The 27107-nt window shown below is 39.6% G+C and overlaps 1 protein-coding gene across 1 annotated transcript in view; it reads left to right on the plus strand.

The window, feature by feature from the left end:
- The window catches only part of SRRM3 (serine/arginine repetitive matrix 3), a 547157-nt gene that overhangs the window by 247816 nt on the left and 272234 nt on the right, over positions 1 to 27107 (plus strand). Inside the window, exon 3 of the mRNA XM_082246736.1 lies at positions 26435 to 26688. Within this exon, the coding sequence (XP_082102862.1) occupies positions 26465 to 26688 (224 nt within the window). The 5' untranslated portion in view covers positions 26435 to 26464. The remainder of the gene's footprint in view (positions 1 to 26434; positions 26689 to 27107) is intronic.

Below are 27107 nucleotides of genomic sequence, written 5' to 3' on the forward strand. Positions count from 1 at the left end.
TGGTCCCTGTGGGCCATATCGCCCCCCATCCCCCCTCTTTCACTGACACTCGGGCTGAGGGGTGGCCAGGCCCGGGGCCTCCATTTTGCTATAGCCTGTGCGCTCAATGCACAGCGGCCATGTTTGTGCAATCTGGCGGCCATTTTGCAGTGGTTTGCCATTGAAGATAGTGGCAGCCACAACAGTTGAGCCCTGGGGGCGCCGATTTTGGCGGTGGGAGCCCCTCCTCATCCCCTGGTGCTGACTCCTTGATCTTTTCACTTCCTGATTGCCGAATGTGGAGTGCAGATTATCCTGGTGGCTGCAGGTGCCTGTTTCTGCTGGGTGGTGAGTCTGGTGGGGTCCTCTCCTTCTTTGCTGAGGATTGATTGGTGCTCTGTTACTGACGACTGAGTGGTGCTGCCGAAGTGGTGGGGGTGTCCCTTAGCAGCGTATTTTTTACACCTTTTTTGTGTATTAAGTCATGGAGTTTTCTGAGCACATTTCCCCACCTGATCCCCTCTCAGAGGCTGCAGGGCCCTCAGGGTCCCAACCATCCATCGATGCACTGACGGAAGTCCTGGAGTCTATTGTGTCCCGGGTGGAGGTGGTTTTTGGGCGACCGGCTAGCAAAAAGCGCCCCCTGCCTTCCCCTGCCTCATCTGTCTCCTCAGATCCTGAATCTGATTCGGCCACCATGGGTCACTCTGCTGGGTCTGTAACCATGCGCCCTGAGTTTTCAGATAGTGAGGATGATTCCTGCACTTCTGCAACCACGCACGAAAAGGCGCTGGTGGATGCGCTGATTGTATCTGTGTGTGAGACCTTTAAAATAGAGGATGCTGCTGAAGCAGAATGATGTCGCAGACCGAGTGAGCTAAGCTTTTACGCCGTGACCTGGACCTTTGCTAAGGTGGCGGACCAGTTGGTCCAGGGGCTGCAATTTATCTATAATGCCTCTTTGGATGTGGCTTCTCTAGTCGCTAGGCTCTCTGTTTCAGCAGTGGTTCTTTTGCATATTTTTTGGCTCAAATGTTTGTCTGTGGACCAGACTTCTAAAAAGGCCTTGACTGATCTTCCTTTTCAAGGAGATCACCTGTTTGGAGCTACCCTGGATGACATCATTCAGGGTCTCACAGGGGGGAAGAGTACCTTTCTTCCTCAGGCTGGTAAGGGCAAGGACCCTTGTCGTAGACGTGGGCCATCCTTCTTGGCTCATTAGAAGTTTTTTCATCCCTCAGGGTCGACTGACAGGGGATCAAAGCCATTCAGGGCCTAAATCATACAAAAAATAGTGTTGCACAAATATAAAAACCTATACCAATGTTATTAAATTATAAATGTAAAATTACTCGTGGGTCTCCGCCCTTATGATATGGTATTATAGCCTATATACTTAGGACATCACATCATAAAATCCAGTGCTAAGAAATAAATATTAAAGTGCATGTCATAATTATGTGCAAAAAAATTTGTAGTATAATCGTTAAAAAAGCTGAAAAGTGCTAAGTGCTGAATCATCAATAAATTAATATGCTAAAAATCTGTGCTTAATTAATATAGATGAATTCATGCAATGTGAAAAACAATAGTTGATTGGTGCTAACAGTGTTTAAAATACATTAATCAGTCCGTTAAACCTATAAAACTAATATTCTAAAAAGTCTGTGGTAATAAATATTGCAGAGTGATTTTTAACCAATCCTCTATAAGTGTTCAGGCCACCTTATTGTGGCAGTGTTCCCAGCCAGAGTGTGTGACCAAAGTGTCACAGATCCTTGCCAATCCGTGCACCCCCTTGTGATTGGGCTCTCACCTCAAAACAAAGTCAATCAGACCCAAATGCAGGCTATGGATGGCTCTTCCAGGAGATCACCTCGGGTTGCATTCAATCAGACCCATTTGCTGATATATGTGGATACTCCTCAGAGGGATCACCTTCTAAGTTAGCAGGAGGTTCTCCGGGTAGGCAGTAAGTGTACCATGCAAATAAAAAATGCCTCGAATAGTGCTTATATCCTTCACAACTTTTATTATAAATAAAGATAAGCTATTTCACTCACATGCTATGCTGCATCCATGCACCTTCAGATCGCCATACAATGTTGGTACAATGGTTATCCAGATACCGTGGTGGTATAGTGGGAGCCGCCTCGGCTATGTGTTTCTCCTATTTAGTCTGCCTGACAGTCTCACCGGATTCAGGGCCTCCTCTGGTGGATTCAAGCAAACTTGGTCTGGCAAGTCGAGAGGGAGCTTATCCAGACCCGCAGGCAAGGCTCCTTCAGCAATGTCCAGGTTCCCCAATCGGAACCTTTTCAGGGTTTTTACTCAAACCTGTTTACAGTTCCCAGGAAGGAAGGCAGGGTGCGTTCAATTCCAATATGTACCTGTCACCAGCGCTTCCTCCGTTTTTCCCGTGGGAGAGGAGCATTATCAGTTTGTGGCATTATCCTAAGGTCTCGCCTCTGCTCCTCGTGTCTTTACAAACGTTCTAGCATTGTTACACCAACAGTGGGTCATGGTACTGGGCTACTTGGATGACCTCCTTTTGTGAGCGGAGTCTCTTACTGCTCTGGTGGAAAACTTGGAAATCACCAAACGAACTCTGAGGGAGTTTGGCTGAATTCGGAATTGGTATAGTCCACAAAGCTGGACTATCTGGGTCTGACTCTAGACTCGGCCTTCAGCCATTGTGCTCCTTCCTCTGGACAAACTCCAGAAACTGCAGGCTACAATTGTCTAGCAAATGGTCCTCCCTCCAGACTTGCATGCGGGTGCTGGGCCTGATGGTGTCTACCTTTGAGGCAGTTCCATTTGCACAGTTCCATACGAGGTCCCTGCAAGGGGAGATTCTGGCCAAATGGGACAAGAATCTACAGTCTCTGGACAATCAGATCTGGCTGAACCAGGGAACAAAAGAGTCTCTGATATGATGGCTTAGTTCTCTGGCACTTCAGCTGGGCAAATCTTTCCTCCCCTTGTATTGGACAGTGGTCACCACAGATTCCAGCCTGTGTGGCTGGGGAGCCATCCTCTGCAAAAATTCTGCTCAGTGGATCTGGACACCGGAAGAGTCCAGACTACCGATCAATGTCTTGGAACTCCGAGCAATCAGACTGTGCCTGGAACATTGGACGGATCATCTTCAGGGATGTCTAGTGCGCATTAAATCGGACAATGCCACGGTCGTGGCTTATGTCAATCTCCAGGGGGGGAACAAAAAGTTTTCTGGCGGCTCCGGAGGTAGCCGGCATTCTAAGGTGGGCAGAACTGTTCGTTTCAGCCCTCTCTGCCATACACATTCCCGGGGTGAAAAACTGGCAGGCAGATTATCTCAGTTGACAGGCGTTGGACCAAGGGGAACGGTCCCTTCATCCGGAGGTGTTTCATCAGATATGTCTCTGGTGGGACATCCCCAAGGTGGATCTGTTGGCATCCCATCTCAACAGAAAGGTGCAGAGGTTTGTGGCTCAGTCACGGGATCCTCCGGCAGATGCCACAGACGCGCTGGTGGCCCAGTGGGGTCACTGTGGTCTGATTTTTATCTTTCCGCCTCTCAAGCTTATGCCAAGACTTCTATGCAATATCAAGGCACAAGGGATTACGGTCATTTTAGTGGCCCTGAACCAGCCTCACCGGGCTTGGTACGCCGATCTGGTGCGGCTGGTCGCCAACGCTCCTTGGAAACTTCCTCTCAGGGAGGATCTACTGTCCCAAGGACCAATCTTCCATCCTGCTTTACAGTTGCTGGCTTTGGCGGCTTGGCTGTTGAACGCCAGGTGCTGAAGGATCAAGGTTTGTCAGGGATTCCAACGCTGTTAAAAGCTAGGAAATCTACTTCTAGAAAGATCTACCATCATACGAGAAATAAATAAATTGCGTGGTCTGAGTCTTTTGGGGTTCATCCTCATTCTTTTTTGGTGGCCCTGATCTTGACCTTCCTTCAATGGGGGATTGAGCAGAAACTGGCTTTGAGTACTATCAAGGGCCAGGTGTCGGACTAAGCGGTCTTCTTTCAGTGGCCCTTGGCCACACACTCCCTGGTGCGTACTTTTCTTCAGGGAGTTCGGCACTTGGCTTCTCCAGTGCAGTCTCCGTTACTGCCTTGGAACCTCAATTTGGTGCTCTCAGTCCTCCAGAAGCCTCCTTTTGAGAATTTTTGGGAGATTCCCCTGCTTCCGCTATCTCAGAGGGTGGCCTTTTTGGTGGCTATCACCTATGCGCGCAGGGTGTTGGCATTATCCTGTCATTCACCTTTCTTGGTAGTTCATAGAGTTTAGGTGGTTCTTCGCCCATGTCCGCCGTTCCTTCCAAAGGTTGTTTCTGATTTTCATTTGAATTTATACATCGTGTTGCCTTCTCTGTGTCCCAGGCCAAAACGTCCGAAGGAAATGGCCTTGTATGCCTTAGACGTGGTCCGGGTGATTAAGGTGTACCTTTCAACTATGGAGTCTTTTAGGAAATCAGGCTCACTATTTGTGCTCATAGATGGGCCTTGGAAAGGGTTGTCTGCTTCCTCTGCAAACATTTACAGATGGATCAGACAGACGGTGGTTCAGGCCTATTCCATCAGGGGTCAGGTTCTTCCTTTCCCTGTCAAGGTGCATTCTACTTGGGCGCTCAGTGCCTCCTGGGCCTTCCGTCTTCAACCGTTAGTGATGCAGGTTTTCAAGGCGGCCACTTGGTCGTCGGTGCACACTTTCACAAAGTTCTATAAAGTGTATGTGTTGGCATCTGTGGATGCTTCCTTTGGCCGCAAAATTTTGCAGGCTGCTATTTAGAGGACCTGGTTCTCTTTGAGAGTGTATTATTCTTTTCAGGCGGGCTTCAGTTGTTTTGGTTGAGCTCCTGTTTACCTTGTTGGCTATTGTTTAGCCTTTGGAATTTCTTTTTCACTGTTTCCACCCCTCACGCTGCTTTGGGAATCCCCAATGGTTAAGAAGATCAAGAGCTGTGTCCGTCAATGAACGAAAGAGAAAATGGGATTTTTGACTTACCGTAAAATCAATTTCTCTGATGTTCATTGACGGACACAGCACCCACCCCTCTGTGAGTTGTAATTCTTCTGACACTGCTTGTAACAAAACTGAGTGCCTATAGCAGAGAGAGGGAGTATACCCCATGAAACTGGCCATAGGCGTAACCAGACTTTTTTCCTGCCTAGTGTCCTACTCCTGTAGGGGGCAGTATAACCCAATGGTTAAGAAAATCAGGAGCTGTGATTGTCAATGAACATCAGAGAAATGGATTTTACGTTAAGTCAAAAATCCCATTTTTACATTAGAGTGAACAGACATGTAAATGTATTTGACATTACTGTTTTATTTCTTGCAGTAAAAACCCTTTATAGTCCTGATCATATGGAAAGGATGTACTTTTAAGCCAAGCTTTTACAATACTTTAAACACATGGTTTTGTCTTGTAATATATGCTTTGCTAATCTAAAAATTACCAGTGAATTAAAGAAAGGGATTTGATAAGCATACCTAATAATTACAATCCAATTCCATTTAACACTACTACAGATTTGTTTTATGGCTGCTCATATTTTAGCTCTTCTATAAATTAAATGAGTTGAAAACTCTCACAATAAACTGATATATTATTTAGATTCACTTTTGCCTGCATCTGCAAACAGTTAAAAAATTCTCAACTGGTTCTAAAATAAACACTAGCATGGTCTACTGTACAGTGCTAGAGATAGGCCTTGTGCCATTTTTTCATATGTATGCTGCATTTCCATCAGCTTTGTACCAGGCCAATATGAATGGCACAGACTTCTTAGAGCACTGGTGCACTAAAAAGCCATCAAAAGCCAGGATTCTGGATTTCTCTGTTTAACAAAAGAAAAGGAATTAAAGCTTGACTCAAGACAAATATAAAAGACACAAAATAATGCAGCTCTGTATTCATTTATTTATAAACTCAGTGTTCATTATATATTTTGAAATGTGAGCTGTGTAAGTATGCGCATTTGATATGGTATCAGCCTCTTGTAATCCCCTGTACAGCAGTGCTCAAACTGGGAGAGAGGGAAGCAGCAGAAGGAGACAATCATTTTGCTGCATTGTTCATGAGCTACCAAGGACCATGTTGAGTGGATGGGAGAACAGATAGAAGTTAGATCATTAGTGTGCTGCTTCTCCTTTCTCTGTCAAGTCGCAGGCTGGGGGAGGGAAGAGACCTTTGGTGTTATTGAACGGCAGTAGATTAAAGTCAGGTCTCCTGTCCTGCTGGACAGGGTTGTGCTGTGTTGCAGGGCTGTGTAAAGCTCAAGATGTAATGAACAGAAATGCAAACAATTCAGCAGGTAAAACAAACCTTTTAATGTAGTGCATATGTGTATTTACATTTTGCCTGGATTTCAGCTTTAGGGTAAGGGTCACAAAGCAAAAGAACCAGCCAGTTCCGGGCATGCTGAAATCGTGTACTTTCCTTTTACAGAAATCACACTATTACAAGGGAGATTGGAAGCCATGGTATGTTAATCAAAAAGAAAACTACAACACTGAGTATTTGTCATGTGCTGGTTTACATTTATAGCCCATAATAATTCAGCAGATTTCTGAAAGAAAATAAACCCACGAGACAACAGGCAAAGATAATATACACAGTCGAGATAAATTATGGAAAACTACGAACCTAGCTGCATTATGCAGGTTACAGCACACAGACTCAATAGGAAAAAATGTTAAAAAATGGCATGCATTAATGTATAAAATAAGGGCAGAATAAAAAGTGTTCAAGAGGACCTGTTAGTAATTTTACAAGTCTGCATCAATACAATCCTGACATGTCATAATATACAGCAACAGAAAAGTTTTTCAGAATTGCTGGAGAAAGAAAAAGATGTGGATACTGTATAGAGTAATAGAGATGATATATTCTCGCAAACATTATGCTTACACACTACTTATCTTGCATATATTTAATATGAAAAATAGATTTTGGCCATGTTCATTTTAAAATTGTAGTTTTTCTCTATTCAAACTACAGAGACTTGAACTGTTAAGCTGGCCATACACATATAGACTTGTTTCATTCATTCCATATTCCTCCATCTATGCTACACAGCACAGATGGATAAATCTCCCAGTATAGCTATTGTATTTTGACAGTCAGCCAGCTGTCAAAATACCCCCACTTACCTTTTTAGCTGCAGTCACCATGGAGAAACACATCCTGCAACTGAAGCTTTTCTATTTTACTTCCACTTTCTCTTAGTAGAGCAATGCCCCCCTGCCAGCCTTCTAATCTCTAATAATAAACACAGAGCAGGTACATCAGTATAGAGGAGAGAGAAACATAGAATCATAGAATAGTGATGGCAGAAAAGAGACCAAGTGGTCCATTGAGTCTGCCCCATTATTTTATTTTTATTTTTTTTTACTTTACATGTTTTTTTTTTTTGTTAATATTTTTTGTCTGAGTATAGATCTTTTTTTTTTTTTTTTCCAATAAAGTGCTTTATTGAAGTCAAATGAAAAAGTACAAAAATAACAGTAGAATAACATATCAAGTAAAGCGCCATAAACATTAGTGAAATGATATACATCCAATGAACGTGGTACAGAAGTGTACATAAAAGTGCAACTTGTATAAACCTAGATGTACATCAAAGCAATCTTAAAATACATTTGGGGTATAGACCAAGGGGCCCACACCAGGGGCCTAAGCCCAAGATAAAGAGAGATAGAATAGAAAAGAGAGAGAGGAGAAGGAGAAGAAAGGAGAGAGTAAGAAAGAAGGGGGGGGAGAGTATGAGGGGAATTGGGGGGAGTACACAAAGGAAATGAGTGAGCTCAAATCTTGTCAGTGGGTGGGGTATAACCGCAAATCAATCGACTAATGAGTAGTAATCTTTGTATAGTCGGCGGATAGCGTAAATACTATCCATGGTCTCCAAATTTCATGAAAAGCTGTGCAGTTTTCCTTTTTGATAGCAACAATTTCTTCCATTTAAAGTATCAGTTTAACTTTGTCTACCCATTCCTTAACTGAAGGAATGGATTGAGAGTTCCAGTAAAGAGGAATAATGGCCTTAGCAGCATTCAGCAGGTGTCTGACCAGAGAATGTTTGTACATCTTGTATGAAAGGGTGTTCACATGTAATAAACAAGTCGCTGCATCCAGCAGCATAGAAGTGTTTGTTATAGTTTTAATCAGGTGAATGATCTGTTTCCAATATGTTTGGATTTTAGTGCATGACCACCAGATATGGGCAAAGGTCCCTTTTTCCTTTAGGCACCTCCAACACCTATCAGAGCTCTGCGGGGACCACGATTTTAATTTCACAGGTGTCAAATACCATTGAGTCATTATTTTGAACGAAGTTTCTTGAGTCTTGGTGCTAAGGGAACACCTGTGCGTAAATACACATGCTTTCTCCCAAATCTTTTTAGATCTATGTTTGTTACAAGCATGTTTGTTCCAAGCATCAATTACTCCTTTGGTAAAATAATTCTTTCTAAGATTAGTTTGCAACTTTCCTCTTAATAGTTTGAGATCAATTCCCCATCTTTTTGATCTTGGCTTCATATTGAAAATGCTGCCCTCCTGAACATTTTTCACCCTATTAATGTATTTAAAGGTTTCAATCATGTCTCCCCTTTCCCTTCTTTCCTTGAGACTGTAGGTTTCTCAAGACTTTCCTCATGTGTTCTTTCTTCAGACCTTTCACTATTTTTTTGTTACCCGTCTCTGGACTAATTTTATCTTATCAGTATATTTTTTGTTATTGAGCGCTCCAGTATTGGATACGATGAGGTCTCACTAAAAAACGATATAGAGGAATCAGAACTTCCATCCTCCTGCTAGTGACTCCTCTGGTAATGCATCTTAGAATTCTATTTGCAGTGATTTTTGGTTCCTCAGGCTAGAGGGTGGGACTTTTAGGCGAAATATTCGAAAGGAAAAGTACATACAAGCGAAGCACTTCCGCCCTGACAGATAGGACCGCGCGGCGCCGTAGTGCGCATGCGCGGCCTATATTTAAGGCGCCGGGGATCCCATAGTGTGCCATTCATCTCCAAGCTCTTGGAGTGAAAGCACCACCTGGAGGACGGCGGAACCCTTACACATCTTTGGATAGAACTCCCTCTACTGGAGACAGGTACAACCTACAGCCTTTAAACCTCCCTACATAGCCCTGTAAACACAGGACACTTTTCCTCTGCTGCAACAATGATGTATCTTTCCACAGGAGAGATCATCTAACAACAAGGAAGGTCACCCTGCTACAGACTCAGGCTCTATAGCCATAACAAGTATATCCTTCTGCAGCATATACAAAAAGGTGATTTTCTTGGTATTAGCCTACACTGAAATTCTGGCACAAAATCCCATAGGTTGTTACAATGACATTTGGTCCCATTCTAGATAAAAGAACGAGACAACCCACCACATTGAAGCACCGCAGGTGCTTCTTTCTGCAGAGAGACCACTATAAACAAGACGCCCAACAGGTATTATATTATCCGAGTATTAGCTGCAAATAACTTGCCCACATTTGGATCATATTTTTTCTAAATCCAAATATCTACACAAAAAAAATTTTTAGCCTGTGAGTAAACTTTGTAAACTTAAAGGGCTGCATACCTATGTATACTATATACTATTTACAATTCGGTGGTCTTTCAGAACCCAATCGCTACCGCCATTCCTCACCTTCGGGATCCTGTGGTTGCTTTGGGACATAAGAGGGGGCTCTTCCAAAACAGATCCAGTACTGCACAAAAAACTCAATGTAAGCTAAATACTGTAAACTACATAACAAAATTGCTCAAACTTTCTAATATGACACTAATAAAGACTAAATATCTTTACATAGATACGGTGAAAATCCTTGAAAAAGGCTCAGCCGAAACGCGTTGGATTGAAACGCATCCTGCAACATCCAACATCTATGGATGACAGGAATTTGCGATTCTAAAAAAGTCACCTATTATCACAGTGTCACAATCTTTTCTTTCGTGCACCATCACGGATGGGCCTTTCACCCATCGAGCACTTTACAATTCATGTTCTGTACATGTAAAATTATTTTATGAGTAAACTTCGTTTTTATGATAAAACGTTTAAACTTTTCAATACTTTTCCTTTCGAATATTTTGCCTAAAAGTCCCACCCTCTGGCCTGAGGAACCAAAAATCACTACTTGTTCTAATCAGGGATGTTGGCACCAATACAAAACTCAAATCTACTTTAAATTTCGGTTTTCTAGAACTCAACACAAACTATATTAGAATTCTATTTGCTTTTCCAATTGCCTGGCCACACTACTCATTTTTCAATCAATGAAGATAAGTACATCCAAATATTTTTCCTCTGTAGTGCTGGCCAACACTGTACCCCCAATGTTGTACTCTCTCAAGGGATTATTTTTCCCTTCGGTGCATTATTTTACATTTAGAAACTTTGAACTGCAGTTTCCACTGCTTTGACCAATTTTCTAACAATGCCAAATTGTGTTCCATGTTACAGACACCCCCAGGGATATCAACCCTATTGCACACCTTTTTGTCATCAGCAAAAATACATACCTTACCTACCAATCCTTTAGGTATATCACTTACAAATAAATTAAACAGAACAGGACCTAGTATAGGGCCCTGTGGTACACCATTAGTGAGGGGTTGAAGAAACATGCTGAGACTTGACTTGAACAACTTCACTGCTTCTATGGTAAATTGTGAGGATGAATCACTCCACAGTACCTGCAGAAACAAAGGACACTGAGGGCTTTTCAGCTGATTTACTGCTTGTTAAAGTGTGCTGTCTATAAGTGTGTATAATATGTTATTCAATTCAATTAGTAATTAGGTTGATTTAGTGTCAACTTGCCAGCCAATGACACTGTAACGCTAGATCCAGTACTTAGAACCAATCACCCCTTTACCTATTAATACTGGATGAAAACACTTGCCTAGAAATTGTAGAAGAATGCTGGAGCCCAAATGTACTCCTTATGACTAAGGCTTTTGTCGAAAGACATTAGTGTCATGTGTATTTATTGGATGCTTTGGACACTTTAAACTTTAATCAATAAAGAACAATAAGGATTAAAGTTGGAGTCCAGCATTTCTCTACATATTCAGATTATATGGAGCGCTACAAGGTGTTCTGCTGTGAATACCAAGGTCCCTTGATCGACAGTGGCGGGGAGGTATAGCTGTACTTTATTTTAGGTTGACTTCAATAAAAAGGACTGATTATATGCTTGTTCACAATGTAGAAGGCATTTACAGTATACTGCATATTGAAAGGAGGCATGAAAAGCAATTATGAAAATGGATATTCAGAATGTTTAAGTTTGTATCTGCCATAAGGTCCTGTTTCCATGTTTTTTTTTTTTGCTTTTTTTTTTTTACTGACAACCAGCATGTCAGATCTTTGGCAAAGCCTCTATAGAATTACATTTATAGATTCTATGTGAATTTAAATTGTATAACTTGTCAGGATATGGCACATATAATTTGTCAAATATATTTCTTTCTCATGTGCCAATACTTTTTTACAGTTTCTATTCAGAGTACAGTATATAGTCAGATAGTCAGAGTAATCTGGAAACCTGTATGCATCAGGAGAACATCTAAGCAACATATAGTATCTTGAGTCTGCCAGTGTGCCATTTTAGAGAACTTGGTACTATAAGGGTTTAGCCAGATAGCGTATGTCAATATCGTATCCTGAAAGCAAGTAATCCCTTTATCAAGAAATTGACAACCATTTTTTTTTTTTTTTTTTTTTTTTTTATTATATGCAGGAATGGCCCATGTCGTAGACTTCTCTACATCATCCAGATTGTTTCATTTGTTCCATATGTATTTACAGGCAGTGAATTAGAACACAATTGAATGCCTTTGTGGAACTTTTGACAATTGAATGCTATGTGGGACTTTCCTTCACAGTGCAATATGTGTTAACACAGTGTTTCTCACTCTATAGTGAGTGTTTCAGCATGTGTTGAACTGAAATGCATTTAGAGGTCCTATAAAAAGTATTCACCCTCTAGGAAATGTTCAAGTTTTATTGGCATTTAACTCTGAATTACAGTGAATTTAGTTGTGCTGTTTGCCAAAATTTAACAGAATTAGTCTTGCTATGTAAAATGAAAACATATCTCTGCAAAGCAATAGAAATGATCAATGAAAAAAACAAAATAACTGATTGCATAAGTACATACCCCCTTACAGTGGACATTCCCCCTCTAAACAAAAATCCCCTGCAGCATGAGAGAGACCCTGTTTGCTGTTCTGAAATCATCTGGGAGTGATTTATAAAACAATGGTGGCTGTTACAGCCGCAAACAAACTCCACCTGCCCTCCTTCCGATGAGCACTGCCCAGACACAAAATTATATGTCTGTAAGGCGGAAAATACAGGTGTGTATCAAAGCTCAGTGCTGGTTTCACAGTGAGACAGGGATGGCTTGACTAAATACATTTCGCAGTCAATGCTCTTTAGTCAAAAGGAACATTGAAGGTTGTTTGGATATGTGCAATGGCCCTCTGTCCAACAAGCCAAATAAACCAAGAGTGAAGGCGATTAACCCCTCACCATGGCAAGTACAGAGTGACCAGGTGTCTAGCTCCAGGATGCCTATGCAGAGTAGGTTGTTATCACAGTCATACATGCACTGGCAGCTTAGTTTCAATTAAGCAGGGACTTATCAGTCAACCCCAAAATAATTTAAAAAACTTGGTGTCCAGTGTTGTGCACATACAGTATATGCTTAGTACACCTAGATTAGAGCACCACCAGTGTGTTGCCACTTCCCCCTGCTCTCTTACACCACATTAACACAGCAGCCTACTTTCTGGTTTCTAGTCAGGACCTCACAGGAGGACCTTGGGAAGGCTACATCACCAGTGCCTTTAGAGAAATCCTGTAAAAAAGGCTTTCCCCCTGAGATCTTGGTAGTGCACGTAAAGAAGAAGCTTGTTACTACAAGTGCGTGAACTTATTTTACTAAATATTTTTGTAGAAGTGGAAGTTTGCTATAAGTCAGTACTTATTAGCTGCACCTTTAGCAGCAGTTACAGCTTTGAATATTTGAGGATTTGTCTCAGTCAGCGTTGATCATCTGAACACTGCACTTTTTTCCTGTTTTCTCAGAAAATAATAAAAAGTCATCTCTTTTGTGAACTGTGTAAGTTCCAAAGGTACTAGGGCAGATACAGAATACAAATTATATAAAAAAGGTTTTGTAGAATAGGAGTACTTATATAAATGTGGGCTAGAGTTCTAAATATAGTACATGCAGGGCATCCTTATAGAAGAAACAATTGGACTCTTGGAAGATTAGGTTTGATATGCTGAACATGTAGACATTGTATGCATGGTTAAACAAATTCCCCAAATGCAAGTAATAGTGTGTTCAGTTTTGGTGGAGAACAATAAAAATAATGACATCTAAAAAAATCTTTTCTCAGACAACTCACATTTCATTGAGTAGATGGCTTTACTTAGAGTATATCTAAAGCCAAAACATTTTTTTTTTCATCTTTGACAAAGGCATTAGAACCTCTGTTTCAATTGCTGTTTGGGTCCCTGTTGGGAAATATAGTTTCTGCGTCTGAAAGTGAAGGGAAATCAGAAATTTTGAGGTATCACTGGAACAGAAATAGAGAAAAACCCCTAAACTGAGAAATTTGGTACACAAATAGCAAAACAAAAGTACTATTCAAAATGAAAAAAAAAAAAGGTTTGGTTTTTGATACTATAAGGTGCCTACAGACATTAGAGAACATTCCTCATATGCATTCATATATCTGTAGACCTTCTCCAACACCATCCCCGCTGAACCTTTTTTGGGCAAAAAAAAAAATTGCTGAGACAGGTTACTGTAGATTGGGGGGTTATATAGGGTACCCTCCCCCTCCTGCTTATGGAAACAAGAACTCATGTCATGATTCAGTACTTTTATAATGCTACTGATCCAGGCACTGGACCATGTATGACCTTACAGCCAATTGTTGATGTACTGTATATAGGCATCTCTAAGTACATTAAATGCTATATACACAAAATACCTACTTCAAAGGAAGAAAACTGTGCCAACTCAAAAATTGCACTCAATAGGTATAGAAAAATAGAGAGAGTTCTTGGAGCACAGTACATAAATTAATTAAGAAAAAAACTAAAACAATATTTTTTCTCAGTAATTTGTAGAAAAAAAATAAAAACATCAGAATTACAGGGGCAAGATGTACAGCCCCTGTACATTTTAGATATTTGTATAGATTACTTATTAAAACTAATTTTTTGTATTCATGCATTGTCCTCTGAGATCTCTCCCTTTTTCTATATCACTTTTTTGCATATTTAAGTATGCCATGAAGTAGTTGTAAGAGTCTGCTGAAATTTGCAATGCACAGAGAAACTGTGAGTTTACTCATACATAAGCAGCAGTGTACATTATTCCACTTGCAGGCTTTACAGTGGTAATATAATCCATTGTGATTAGAGCACTTTCTTTTCTTCAAATAAAAGATAAAAGTACCAAATGACTTATCTTTCCAAATAGTGAAATGCTTTGCAAAGTAAAATGTTTTAAATATAAAATTGCAAATCAAATCCATTCACATTTTGGGTGAAACCTTATTAAGAAAACTGATTTTCATTCTAGTGAAAGGAAGAAAAAATATGATGTATCAGCATCTCTAAAAATATTTCCAAGATGTCACAAGTCTACATTCTGTGACAGTTTTCTTCTTCCTGCCAATATATCAGTTTCCCCATTTCTTCTTTCATGATCTTTTTCTGATACATTTAAAGCTGAACTCTAGGCAGATGTCAAAGACACATTACTGCATCTCTGTAATCATTAAAAAATCCTTACATTTATTTTTAAATGCAAGCAGTATAAGTACTTTAATATAACCTGTTATCAGCTTCTTACAGTCCTTGTACAACAGGGTTCAAGTGCGAGAGATAGGAGCAGTGCACAAGAAGTTAATAGAGTTTTGTTCTGACAAGGAAAGCACTGACAGGGGTAGAAAACAGAGTGACAGAGAGATGAGCTCATCACTGCTGGTCCTCCTCTTTTTGTCTATTCACAGGCTAAAGGGAGATCTGTGATAGCCTGGGCTCATGGGAAGTGGATGAAATTAAGTTTGATGTCAAATTGATGTAGTGCCAAAAAAAAATGTACTGTGGGCAAAGCTCTGGATTAAATTTGAATATTACAGATTTATTTTTTTTTTTTTTTTTTTTAGTCAGTTTTTATTTTTAATTGGAAAATACATTTGACAAATGTATGTCTGTTGTACAAAAGTACAGACAGTTATACTGTACCATAGCTGAAGATAAAATTCCATATATACAAGATTTAAATAAACAGAAGTTCAAGAGAAGAGCAAGTGAACAGTTTAGATCACATGTGACTAGCTGCATCGCATTAAGAAGAGCATGACACCTACCTACAGTCAAATATGGGATTATCAGGATATTTCTACACAAGAATAACATTTACATTGAAATATGTAGTTGATATAAAATATACAGTAAATGTATGATACCAAGGACTTAAATAAACCAAGTATAGCACTAAGAGCATCCCCTGTAGTTACTGAAGGCATATAAAAAAAAAGGGCAGTAATGAAGTACTACTAGTATAGTAGTCTGTATAGGATGCAAGTAGATGGGGCCAAAGTAGGGAAACACAACCAGCATTCCCATTGAGTATAACATTTGTGAGGGTAACCTTGATGTTGATATGTTATTCACCCACTTTCCAAGGTATTGTTAACTGTATTTTTCCATTGGATGAAGGTTAAGGGGGAGGAAGACATCTAGTTTTGTGCTATCGATTTATGGGTGACAAAGAACAGACTCACAGTGGGACTGAAGAAGGATTCTGGAACTAAGTGGTCAGGGAATATTCCTGAAGGCCAATAATCGGATATATTATTTTATCTTTTAATGGGCTATTCATATGTATCTAGTTATTTTTAACTGGCATTTTCCTTAAAGGAATCTATAAGATATGGTAAACAGGACACGTAAGAAGTTAAAGCAATCTAAAAAGAAAAGGAGCTTTTTTTTAATCACAACAATATTGTTAAAGAAAGTGTTCATATGCGGCGCTAGGTAAAGTAGATCAAACAATTGCTCATTAACTTCAATGCTTTAGGGAACCAAGGAAGAATGATTCAAACTACTTACCAGATGGAGAAAACAAACACGCCTGTCATTAAATCCTCTCTGGTAGCTGGGTTTCCTGAACCTCCAAAGGTCCATTTAGTAGCAGGGGAACAGGGTGATGATACTCCAGCATGAACATTGAAAGAATTGGAAAAAATTCATAGTGTAGTAACTTAATTCAATATCAAACTGAAACATGCAGACAGACCTCCACCAAGATACTGTGAAAGGATCACTTGACACCACAGTGTGTCCTTCAGTCCTGCTTACCAGTAACACTAGCCTTTAAAGCAATGATATATTTGTAATTGTATCAAGCTAGGTCTTCTCTTAAGCAATCATTAGGCTCCCATGGCAGGCATGATGGTAAAGTCCAGTCATTCAATCAGCAGGGAATGATTGCAAGGACCCAGAAAGACAATAGACTTCATAGTGTAGTAGGTTAAATCATAAACGGGAGTTTATTCGTATCTACTTACAATTAAAGACAAAAATGTTGTGCACATGTGAAATCTGTGATACTTGGCGTGTCCTCAATACTGCAGGGAGGTCATCTGATGCGTTTAGACCAATCAGCCGTCGTCTGAGGTGTCTGCCCACAGCAAAGGCACACCTTTTTAAGGAAATGCAAGTGGTGCAAGCTTTTTCGTATGCATCCCAGCAGAGAAAGGGGAGGCGGAGATGCGTTCCACTAAAGGGAAACCATAGATAATCATACGAGACATCGCTCGTGAGATAAAAAAAAAGCAAGCAATCTCCAAATGGTAATAGCCGCCCTAACCTAAGTCAAAGGAGTATGCAAAATGGAAAAGCATCCATAATGAACCCCTATTAAAATAAATAACTACATGACATTATTTGAAAAATCGCAAATAAAATAGCAAATAGATTACATGTCACCAACCATGCTAAGAATACATAAACATAAAAGATATTTTATATTCACTTCTGACTATGGTCTCTAAAACCAATAAAAATGATAAGAGGAGTCATTAAATAAATGAATATGAATTAAATAGAAATTAAGGTTGAAATTAAAAAATTGAAAATAAAAATTCCCAACCTTAATGAATAATTTTAATAAGAAACAAATATGATAATATAGGTAATGAATACCTCTAAAACCTGATCCCTAAGCATCATAAATCCAAATGCGCATCCAACGGGTAGTAAATTAGGGATTGAAATGGTAGCAATATTTAAAATAAAGCCTAAAACCAATAATCAGACTATCGTAGCTGACCTCCTAGCTGTTGTTGATGAAACAATTGATGTCAACAACAATATTTAAGGCTATAAGGACTGTGACTTGAACATCAAAAATTCAGCGAGTTTCTAGTCTGGAGATTTCCCTCCTGATATAGCTACCTCTCCATTGAGGAATAAAACGGTCAATACCAATAAAGGAAGTACTAGTGGGGTCTTTCCCATGACACTCTGCATGGTGACGAGAAACACTATGCTTAGGGATTCCCTTTTTAATGTTAGTGACATGCTCACCAAGCCTAAAGTTCAAGGCCCTCAGGGTCCTCCCCACATACTGGAGCCCACAAGAACAGGTGAGCATGTAAACCACATTCTGGGATGAGCAGGTAATGAAGGAATTCATTTTGAATTCCTTGGAATTGGCCCTGGATTTGAACTGGGAAATTTTCCTATCCTAATGGCATTGATTTTACAAATACCGCACCTGTGACAAGGGAAAAAACCTTTCTGTTGTTGAAAGTAGGAGGTTTTGGCCTTAGGGGCATCTAAAACGTTTGGAGCGATAGATAATCGCAAAGGTATCACTCCCCTAAAAATCACTTTGGGAGATGATGGTAGATTGGGACTTAGAATTTTGTCGTTTTTGAGCACCTTCCAATGCTTTGTTATGATTCTTTTAATGATATCATGATTTCTTGAGTATGTAGTAACTAAAGAAAAATTATGATTGAGTGTTACATCTCTCTCCTAGTATTAACCCTCAATAAATCTCTCCTGTCCTTCTGACCCACCTCATAAATGATTGAATCCAAAACATTTTCAGAGTAACCTTTGTCCTGAAATCTTTTTTTCATCACGGCCGCTTGTCTAAGAAAATCATCTCTAAAGGTATAGTTGCATCTGAGCCGAAGAAACTGGCTCTTGGGGACTGACTTAAGCCAGGTCGGGTGGTGGCAACTAGCCTGACCTATAAAGCTATTGCGGTCGGTTGGTTCAAAGAAGGTGGATGTCACAAGAAAGCCATCTCTAATTTCAATATTGAGGTCTAAGAAATGAATATGTGTGGTACTAGCCTCAAATTGAAGAAAGATTCCAAGGGAATTGATATTGAGTTGTTCTATAAAGGTGGCTAAAGATGGCAAATCTCCATCCCATAGGAGGAGGATGTCATTAATGTATCTACCCCAGAAGGCCAATTCGAGCCTACCGGCAGCATAGACGACGTCTGCAGTATCGAGGACACACCGAGTATCACAGAACCGCGGAATTCACATGTGCACACCGTTTTTACCTTTAATTGTAAGTAGATACGAATAAACTCCCGTTTATGATTTAACCTACTACACTATGAAGTCTCTTGTCTTTCTGGGTCCTTGCTATCATTCTCTGCTGATTGAATGACTGTATTTTACCATCATGCCTGCCATGGGAGCCTAATGCTTGTTTAAGAGAAGACCCAGCTTGATACAATTACAACCATATCATTGCTTTAAAGGCTAGTGTTTATGGTAAGCAGGATTGAAGGACACACTGTCGTGTCGAGTGATCCTTTCACAGTATCTTGGTGGAGGTCTGTCTGCATGTTTCATTTTTATATTGAATTAGGTTACTAAACTATGAATTTTTTCCAATTCTTTCAATGTTCATGCTGGAGTATCATCACCTTTTTCCCCTGCTACTGAATTGACTTTTGGAGGTTCAGGAAACCCAGCTACCAGAGAGGATTTATTGACAGGCATATTTGTTTTCTCCATCTGGTAAGCAGTTTGAATCACTCTCCTTGGTTCCTAAAACTTTGTTGATGATCGATCGTTTGATCTACTTTACCTAGCCCCGCATATGAACACTTTTTTTACTTCTTTACATTATTGTCTATTTTTGTATCTTGCAGGCAGCTTTTTTCAGGACTGATTTTAAATTGTTTTCTAGCGCAGATTTATCCTATCACAGTTCTCCAGTTATAATATTGTTAAAGGAATTTCTAGCTTATACTGTGTTGTCAAACAATATTAACAAGATAAAACTTTCCTTCATGGTACGTTCACATTGGAGTACAGCTGAACTCGCACGATTTTAAACTTGCATTTCATTGCGAGTTCAGGGGCGATTGGAAAGACATCTGTGCGGGTTCATGCACAGATGTCTATTGAAATCGCCTCCCCAAGTCCCCAAAAGTAGTGTAGGAACTACTTTTGGAAATCAACGCGGTGCCGCAAAGACGGCACCATTTCTAGCAATAGGATGCGACTTGACATGCATGCAAATCACATGTCAAATTGCCCAGATGTGAACAGGAGCTCACAGTGCTGCAGCATTACGTGTTATTGAGCTATATAAGAGTGTCTTTGCAGAAGAGGATATTGATTGAATAATACTGTGTACGAAATTACATTAAAGCTGCAGCCAAAAGTATTTATCTGTGGTATCTATCGGCATATGTTCTGTTTCATATGACGGTATACTTACCCATGTGGTTTTTTTCTTAAAAAAATAGGTGCAGGTACTCACATCTTGAACCCCATCAACTTGATTACATGCCTAGATTTTTTTAATAACTATTAAGTCCACTGTTTTGGTAATCTTATCATTAGGAGTGTGGACCAGATGCCTTCAATTATTTTACCAAAAAATTGCTGATGTTGTAAAACATTAATGCTATAATGCAAAACTGAGTATGAAGCATTTCGTGCAGATTAATCTACATGAATGATTCATTAAAGTGAATTTTTCTTTCTTTCAAAAAGAGGAGGAAGACATTTTTTCCACTGCCTAGTCAGTAATAATGAATAATTTTATTTGAACTTGTATGATATAATATATGATTTACCTCTGATCATTCCTAAATATTAGATTATTTAGGGTTTAAGCTCTTTTAGTCACGCATGTTACCGTCACAGGTGATTCAGACATTAAATCTTTGTTACAGTTAAAGCTTCGGCATTCCTATGGGGGAGGTGTTCCATTGCGGCTCAGCTTCACTTTTTAGTTAGTCATTGACCCAGATCAAATATGTAGGTCAGGAGTTTCAACACCACTGGGGTCCCATTTGATTCAGGTCAGTGACTCTAACCATTCTTCTAAATATTGTATTTACAGTGCTTTTAACAGTTTTAAGAGAAACATAACTGCATTAGAACTGTTGGAGTTGAGCTTTAAAGTGAACCTGCGCCCAGACTATGCACATATAAATGTTAACATATTCTGAACAAGCATTAAAAGCACTTTAAAACACTTTTCTTTGTAGCTTTAGGCATTTAGAGAAATTCACCTTCAAAATTCACTGCAATTAAACTCCAGAATCGTTGCAGCCTGTCAGTCCAATAAATAATTACACTGAAGGTATTTCTAAACTGTTAGAGTTAGAATCTGAGTAAGTCCTGAATGCAGAGTTTCTGTGCTGATCTTTGAGGATGAATGACTTCACAGCACATGCAGCTAGAGAGCTCATTGCTGACTTGCTTACTTTGATTTACCTGTACAGAGCACAGCAAAAAGGTTTGCTTAACTTACTCCTTTACCACAGAGACCCACCTAACCTTAATTCTCCTGCCGCTCTAACTAGCTTCCAGGAGTAAAAAAGCCCCATGTAAGCTCCCAGTCGCAACCTACAGCTTATGTAGGGCTGAGGACTCCCTCCTTGCTCCACTGTAATTGGAAGGGACTTAAGTCATGTGCTCCATGTAACAAATGGAGCCACGGGGAACAAAAGCAAGGTGGTAATTAAACAATGATTTTCTACTCCCTTTGGATTGTTTTTCAGCTAAGGCCGGCCATAGACAGAGTGCATTTCTTTCCTGCAATCACGTGTTGACAGGGGAATCCCTCCCGAAGAGCCATGGGGGAACAAAAGCAAGGTGGTAATTAAACAATGATTTTCTACTCCCTTTGCATTGTTTTTCAGCTAAGGCCGACCATAGACAGAGTGCATTTCTTTCCTGCAATCATGTGTTGACAAGGGAATCCCTCCCGCGGAGCCATTGTGTTCTCTTGGCAGGGGGTGGAGGAAGCCATCCCTGCCAGGAGAACACAGTGATTATTGCTAGCAGCTATAACAGTTGCTAGCAAAAAACGCATGTAAAAATCCAGCAACTTGGGCAAATTCAGCCTTTGCATACATGGTTACAATCTCAGCTAGTTCAGTAGGAAGTATCTATGGCCAGCTTACCACTTGAGCCATTCACATTTCACACTATTCTTCATTGTGTGCTGATAGACAATAGTAAAGATTTAAAATTTATACTGTATATATATATATATATTTAATTTATTTTTTTAGTTATAAATAAATGCATTCCTGTGTGATATTTTATTTGCTCAGCTTTGGCAGCTGTAGAAGGTTCAATAACAATAAAAGTAGGAAGAGAGAATGTAACTTGTGGTGTGTAACCATCTCAGTTCTCCGTATGTTACTTAATGAGCATTCTCAGAGCTTTCAATAGGTTAAGAATTTCTGGGAAGAGAAGAACACAGATCTGTATATCCCTAGGGAACATTGCTAGTATTGGATCTGACATCACAGCCCATGGTTTAGGTCAGTCAGAGACTGTTTCCATGGCAATGGTAATTGCATTTTTTGAACGAGCAGCATTTGGGGACACTCATATTGCTTTCTCTTGCCCATGCTCTAGAAAGTAGAAAAGTCAGAGCAGCAATTTATTGCATTTATCCTGTGTCCACCTATTCACTTCTTCAAATCACATTTTATGATTATTTTATTCAAATTATTAGACCATGAAAATGATATAATAAAGCAATTATCTACAATATATTTTAGTGTATAAGACTGTGGTGTGTCCCTCTGTCTAGCATATCATGAAACAATGTTCTGATTATTATTTATATTTTTTGTATAATTCAAAATGTTTTTATATATCAAAATATGCATTTAAACTCTACATGTATTCATGTTAGTTAAAATGGTGGAACACCAGGCATAAATTAACTTTTTTTTTAACACCCCCCCCCCCCCCCCACAATCTTTTAGATTAAGGATAATCTGATATAGAGCAGTTCTTACTTTACATTTCAGTCCATTAGCAGCTGGAGGTCCATTCTTCTGTTCTTGCGTGCTGCTTGCGTATTCCTGCATCATCACATACAATGCAGGACAGGATGCAATACAGGATGGTGATCATTCCTGCATTGTATATGATAGTGTATCATCACATACAATGCAGGACAGGATACAATACAGGATGGTGATCATTCCTGCATTGTATATGATAGTGTATCATCACATACAATGCAGGACAGGATACAATACAGGATGGTGATCATTCCTGCATTGTATATGATAGTGTATCATCACATACAATGCAGGACAGGATACAATAAAGGATGGTGATCATTCCTGCATTGTATACGATGGTGTACCATCACATACAATGCAGGACAGGATACAATACAGGATGGTGATCATGCCTGCATTGTATACGATAGTGTATCATCACATACAATGCAGGACAGGATACAATAAAGGATGGTGATCATTCCTGCATTGTATACGATGGTGTACCATCACATACAATGCAGGACAGGATACAATACAGGATGGTGATCATGCCTGCATTGTATATGATAGTGTATCATCACATACAATGCAGGACAGGATACAATACAGGATGGTGATCATTCCTGCATTGTATATGATAGTGTATCATCACATACAATGCAGGACAGGATACAATAAAGGATGGTGATCATTCCTGCATTGTATACGATGGTGTACCATCACATACAATGCAGGACAGGATACAATACAGGATGGTGATCATGCCTGCATTGTATACGATAGTGTATCATCACATACAATGCAGGACAGGATACAATACAGGATGGTGATCATTCCTGCATTGTATATGATAGTGTATCATCACATACAATGCAGGACAGGATTCAATACAGGATGGTGATCATTCCTGCATTGTATATGATAGTGTATCATCACATACAATGCAGGACAGGATTCAATACAGGATGGTGATCATTCCTGCATTGTGTATGATAGTGTATCATCACATACAATGCAGGACAGGATACAATACAGGATGGTGATCATGCCTGCATTGTATATGATAGTGTATCATCACATACAATGCAGGACAGGATACAATACAGGATGGTGATCATTCCTGCATTGTATACGATGGTGTACCATCACATACAATGCAGGACAGGATACAATACAGGATGGTGATCATGCCTGCATTGTATATGATAGTGTATCATCACATACAATGCAGGACAGGATACAATACAGGATGGTGATCATTCCTGCATTGTATATGATAGTGTATCATCACATACAATGCAGGACAGGATACAATACAGGATGGTGATCATTCCTGCATTGTATATGATAGTGTGTCATCACATACAATGCAGGACAGGATACAATACAGGATGGTGATCATGCCTGCATTGTATATGATAGTGTATCATCACATACAATGCAGGACAGGATACAATACAGGATGGTGATCATTCCTGCATTGTATATGATAGTGTGTCATCACATACAATGCAGGACAGGATACAATACAGGATGGTGATCATTCCTGCATTGTATATGATAGTGTGTCATCACATACAATGCAGGACAGGATACAATACAGGATGGTGATCATTCCTGCATTGTATATGATAGTGTGTCATCACATACAATGCAGGACAGGATACAATACAGGATGGTGATCATTCCTGCATTGTATATGATAGTGTGTCATCACATACAATGCAGGACAGGATACAATACAGGATGGTGATCATTCCTGCATTGTATATGATAGTGTATCATCACATACAATGCAGGACAGGATACAATACAGGATGGTGATCATTCCTGCATTGTATATGATAGTGTGTCATCACATACAATGCAGGACAGGATACAATACAGGATGGTGATCATGCCTGCATTGTATATGATAGTGTGTCATCACATACAATGCAGGACAGGATACAATACAGGATGGTGATCATTCCTGCATTGTATACGATGGTGTACCATCACATACAATGCAGGACAGGATACAATACAGGATGGTGATCATTCCTGCATTGTATATGATAGTGTGTCATCACATACAATGCAGGACAGGATACAATACAGGATGGTGATCATTCCTGCATTGTATATGATGGTGCATGCAAGAGAGACAGTGCCAAGACCAGTCAGCGACTATCAAGATGAGTGGTTTTGGGTGACTGGTTGTTACAGTGGAAATTGACAGGAAAGAAGACTTTAGGACCATTGGTTAAGAAAGCTTTCCCTTCTATTAGATCAGGGGTTCCCAAACTACGGCCCTCCAGTTGTTCAGGAACTACAATTCCCATCATGCCTAGTCATATATGTGAATGGCAGAGTTTTACAATGCCTCATGGGATGTGTAGTTCTGCAACAGCTGCAGGGCCGTAGTTTGGGAATCCCTGTATTAGATCATCATAACTAACATTTTATTTTGCATCAGCTGGGGTGAGAGGCCCATTTTTAAATATTGGAACATAAGAAGTACTTATCTGACATCTACAGCTCAACTCGGATCTTGCATTTTCCTTGTAGATCATAAAAAGGCTGTAAATATAATTTTCTACTAGCTCAATTGTTTTTTTTTGTAGAAGTTGTAGTAAGTAGCTCCAGGAGAAGCATGTTCTAGTTAAATCTTTTAGACTTCTTACTTTTTTGTGAGAGTTGTATCAGTTACTTATTGTGTTGAGACCAAATCAGTTAAGCTTAAATGAATTACCGTTGATAGGACAATTTGTGCTGCATTCAGTTGGCAAAATCAACAGATTGAATAAACAGATTTTAACACATGTAGCAGATTCAAGAAAAAGAAGAAATATTGGCCAGGGCTGACCATAAATTTGAGAAATTTTAAATATATTTAAAGGCTGAGTTCACCTTTGCAGTAAAACTGCCTATGCAGTTAAGGCGCTTTAGTAAGTGAAAAAAAAACCTGTAGCTTTATAATTGTTGAATAATAATCCATGTAGGGTCATTTGCACACCCACAGAAGCCTGGCCTAAACACTTACATAGCTAGCTGTGCGCCTTCCTCTCCTGTTGATAGGGCTCTCCAACCATTGGATGCTCGCCCTCAGCATCATAGAAGCAAGCATGCTTCATTGATCAAATCCCTGTGTATGTGGAGTATTCACCATCCTTCAGTAGCAGAGCTAAGCAGAGCTTTTACATACAGTAAAATAGTTACATAGTTATTATATGTCAAAGCTCAGCTTAGCTCTGCTGTGGAAGGACATTGCTTTTGTGTGAAGATCCTTGTTAAATAGGTTAGGGCTTTTTACAATCTGACTCTCAAAGTGGGAAAAGTGTTTAAATTGTGATGTTGCATAAGTATGTAAGTATTTTAAAGCACACGTATGATTTTCAAAATGCTTGAGATCAAAATAAACTTGGGAAACTTGACTTCTATAACGCTAGCTGCCTGGCTGTCATGCTGATTATTTGACTCCAATCTTCTAAGTACTTGAATTTCACATGCTTTTGTTTGTGTATTATCCAGGAGTTTTCAAATATAAAGCAGTTTTTATCATTTTTGTAATCCAGCTGTTTTCTCACAAAATTTTCATTCATTTGTTTATATTTTGCTTATGTTCAGGAAAAAAAATTAATGTTGGCTGTGCTGTTTAATAATACATTTATTGGCAGCTTACTATCAGCATTACACCTAAAGTGTGTCTGTAATTACATTACAATGTGCATAATAGCTTCTAACACTGCCCATGCTTCTTTTCCAATTAGCTGTAACAATTTGTTCCCACAGGGGTGCAAGGCAATCTCTCCTTGCGTTGTGTAACGCGTGGTCAGCGCTCCGAAATCTCTAATATATGAGAATTGACTTCTCTGTCTACAATGGAAGCTTTCATAATGTTTCTAGTACTGCTTGGTTGGCAGTGCTGGTCCCTGTCTTGCAGAAAAGCAGATTAGTACAGCTCTTTCCCCATTAAGCCGTCAGTTTTAATTTAACAGAGCGGCTCAGAGCATGGAGACTATTTCCTTTTGCCATTCGTATTTCAAAGGTGTGGAAGAGATAAGGAATTCAAGTTAGCTCAAATGAGTCTGTTTGCATTTTTTACAGGAATAAAAAGAACAGAGAGACGGCACTGCAATGTCTGTATGCAACAATGGTACCAGGATTCCATCTCCACAGGATACTGCCAATGGCTTCTCTCAGCCCACTGCTTCAGGCACGTGGCATAGACCTGAAGAAGAAGCAAGAGCCACCGAACCTCATCTCGTGAAGAAAGCCCACAGAGAGATCCTAGACCATGAGCGGAAGAGACGCGTAGAACTAAAGTGTATGGAGCTGCAGGAAATGATGGAGGAGCAGGGGTGAGTAAAACATTAACAAAAAGCATTGTTAATTGTGAAACAAATGACGAAACTGTGTACACTCTTTTAGAAAAAACTGTAAACAAGTGATTTTTATTTTTACAAATTCAATATTGTAGTGGACCAACCACTTATTTTTTAGTGTATTTTGTGTCCCCCGGGTTATTTACATATAAAATTACATACCTCCAATAAGCTACTTATAGACAGCTTTTTATCCATACATTATTTTCAGACATTTTCAGTAGAGATGTACAGCAATATGACAGTTAATACAAAACAAAATGTATAACAAGTAAAAATGTCAAGATGTGAACATTGCATGGAAAAAGACCCAATTACCTCCAAGTTGTTCACTATTGATAATGCTGAAAACTGGCCTGTTGGTACATGCTCTCTTGGAAGCTTTCTAAAAACAG

The sequence above is a fragment of the Pelophylax lessonae genome, assembly GCF_965119305.1.
Source record: "Pelophylax lessonae genome assembly, chromosome: 2".
Taxonomy (NCBI): domain Eukaryota; kingdom Metazoa; phylum Chordata; class Amphibia; order Anura; family Ranidae; genus Pelophylax; species Pelophylax lessonae.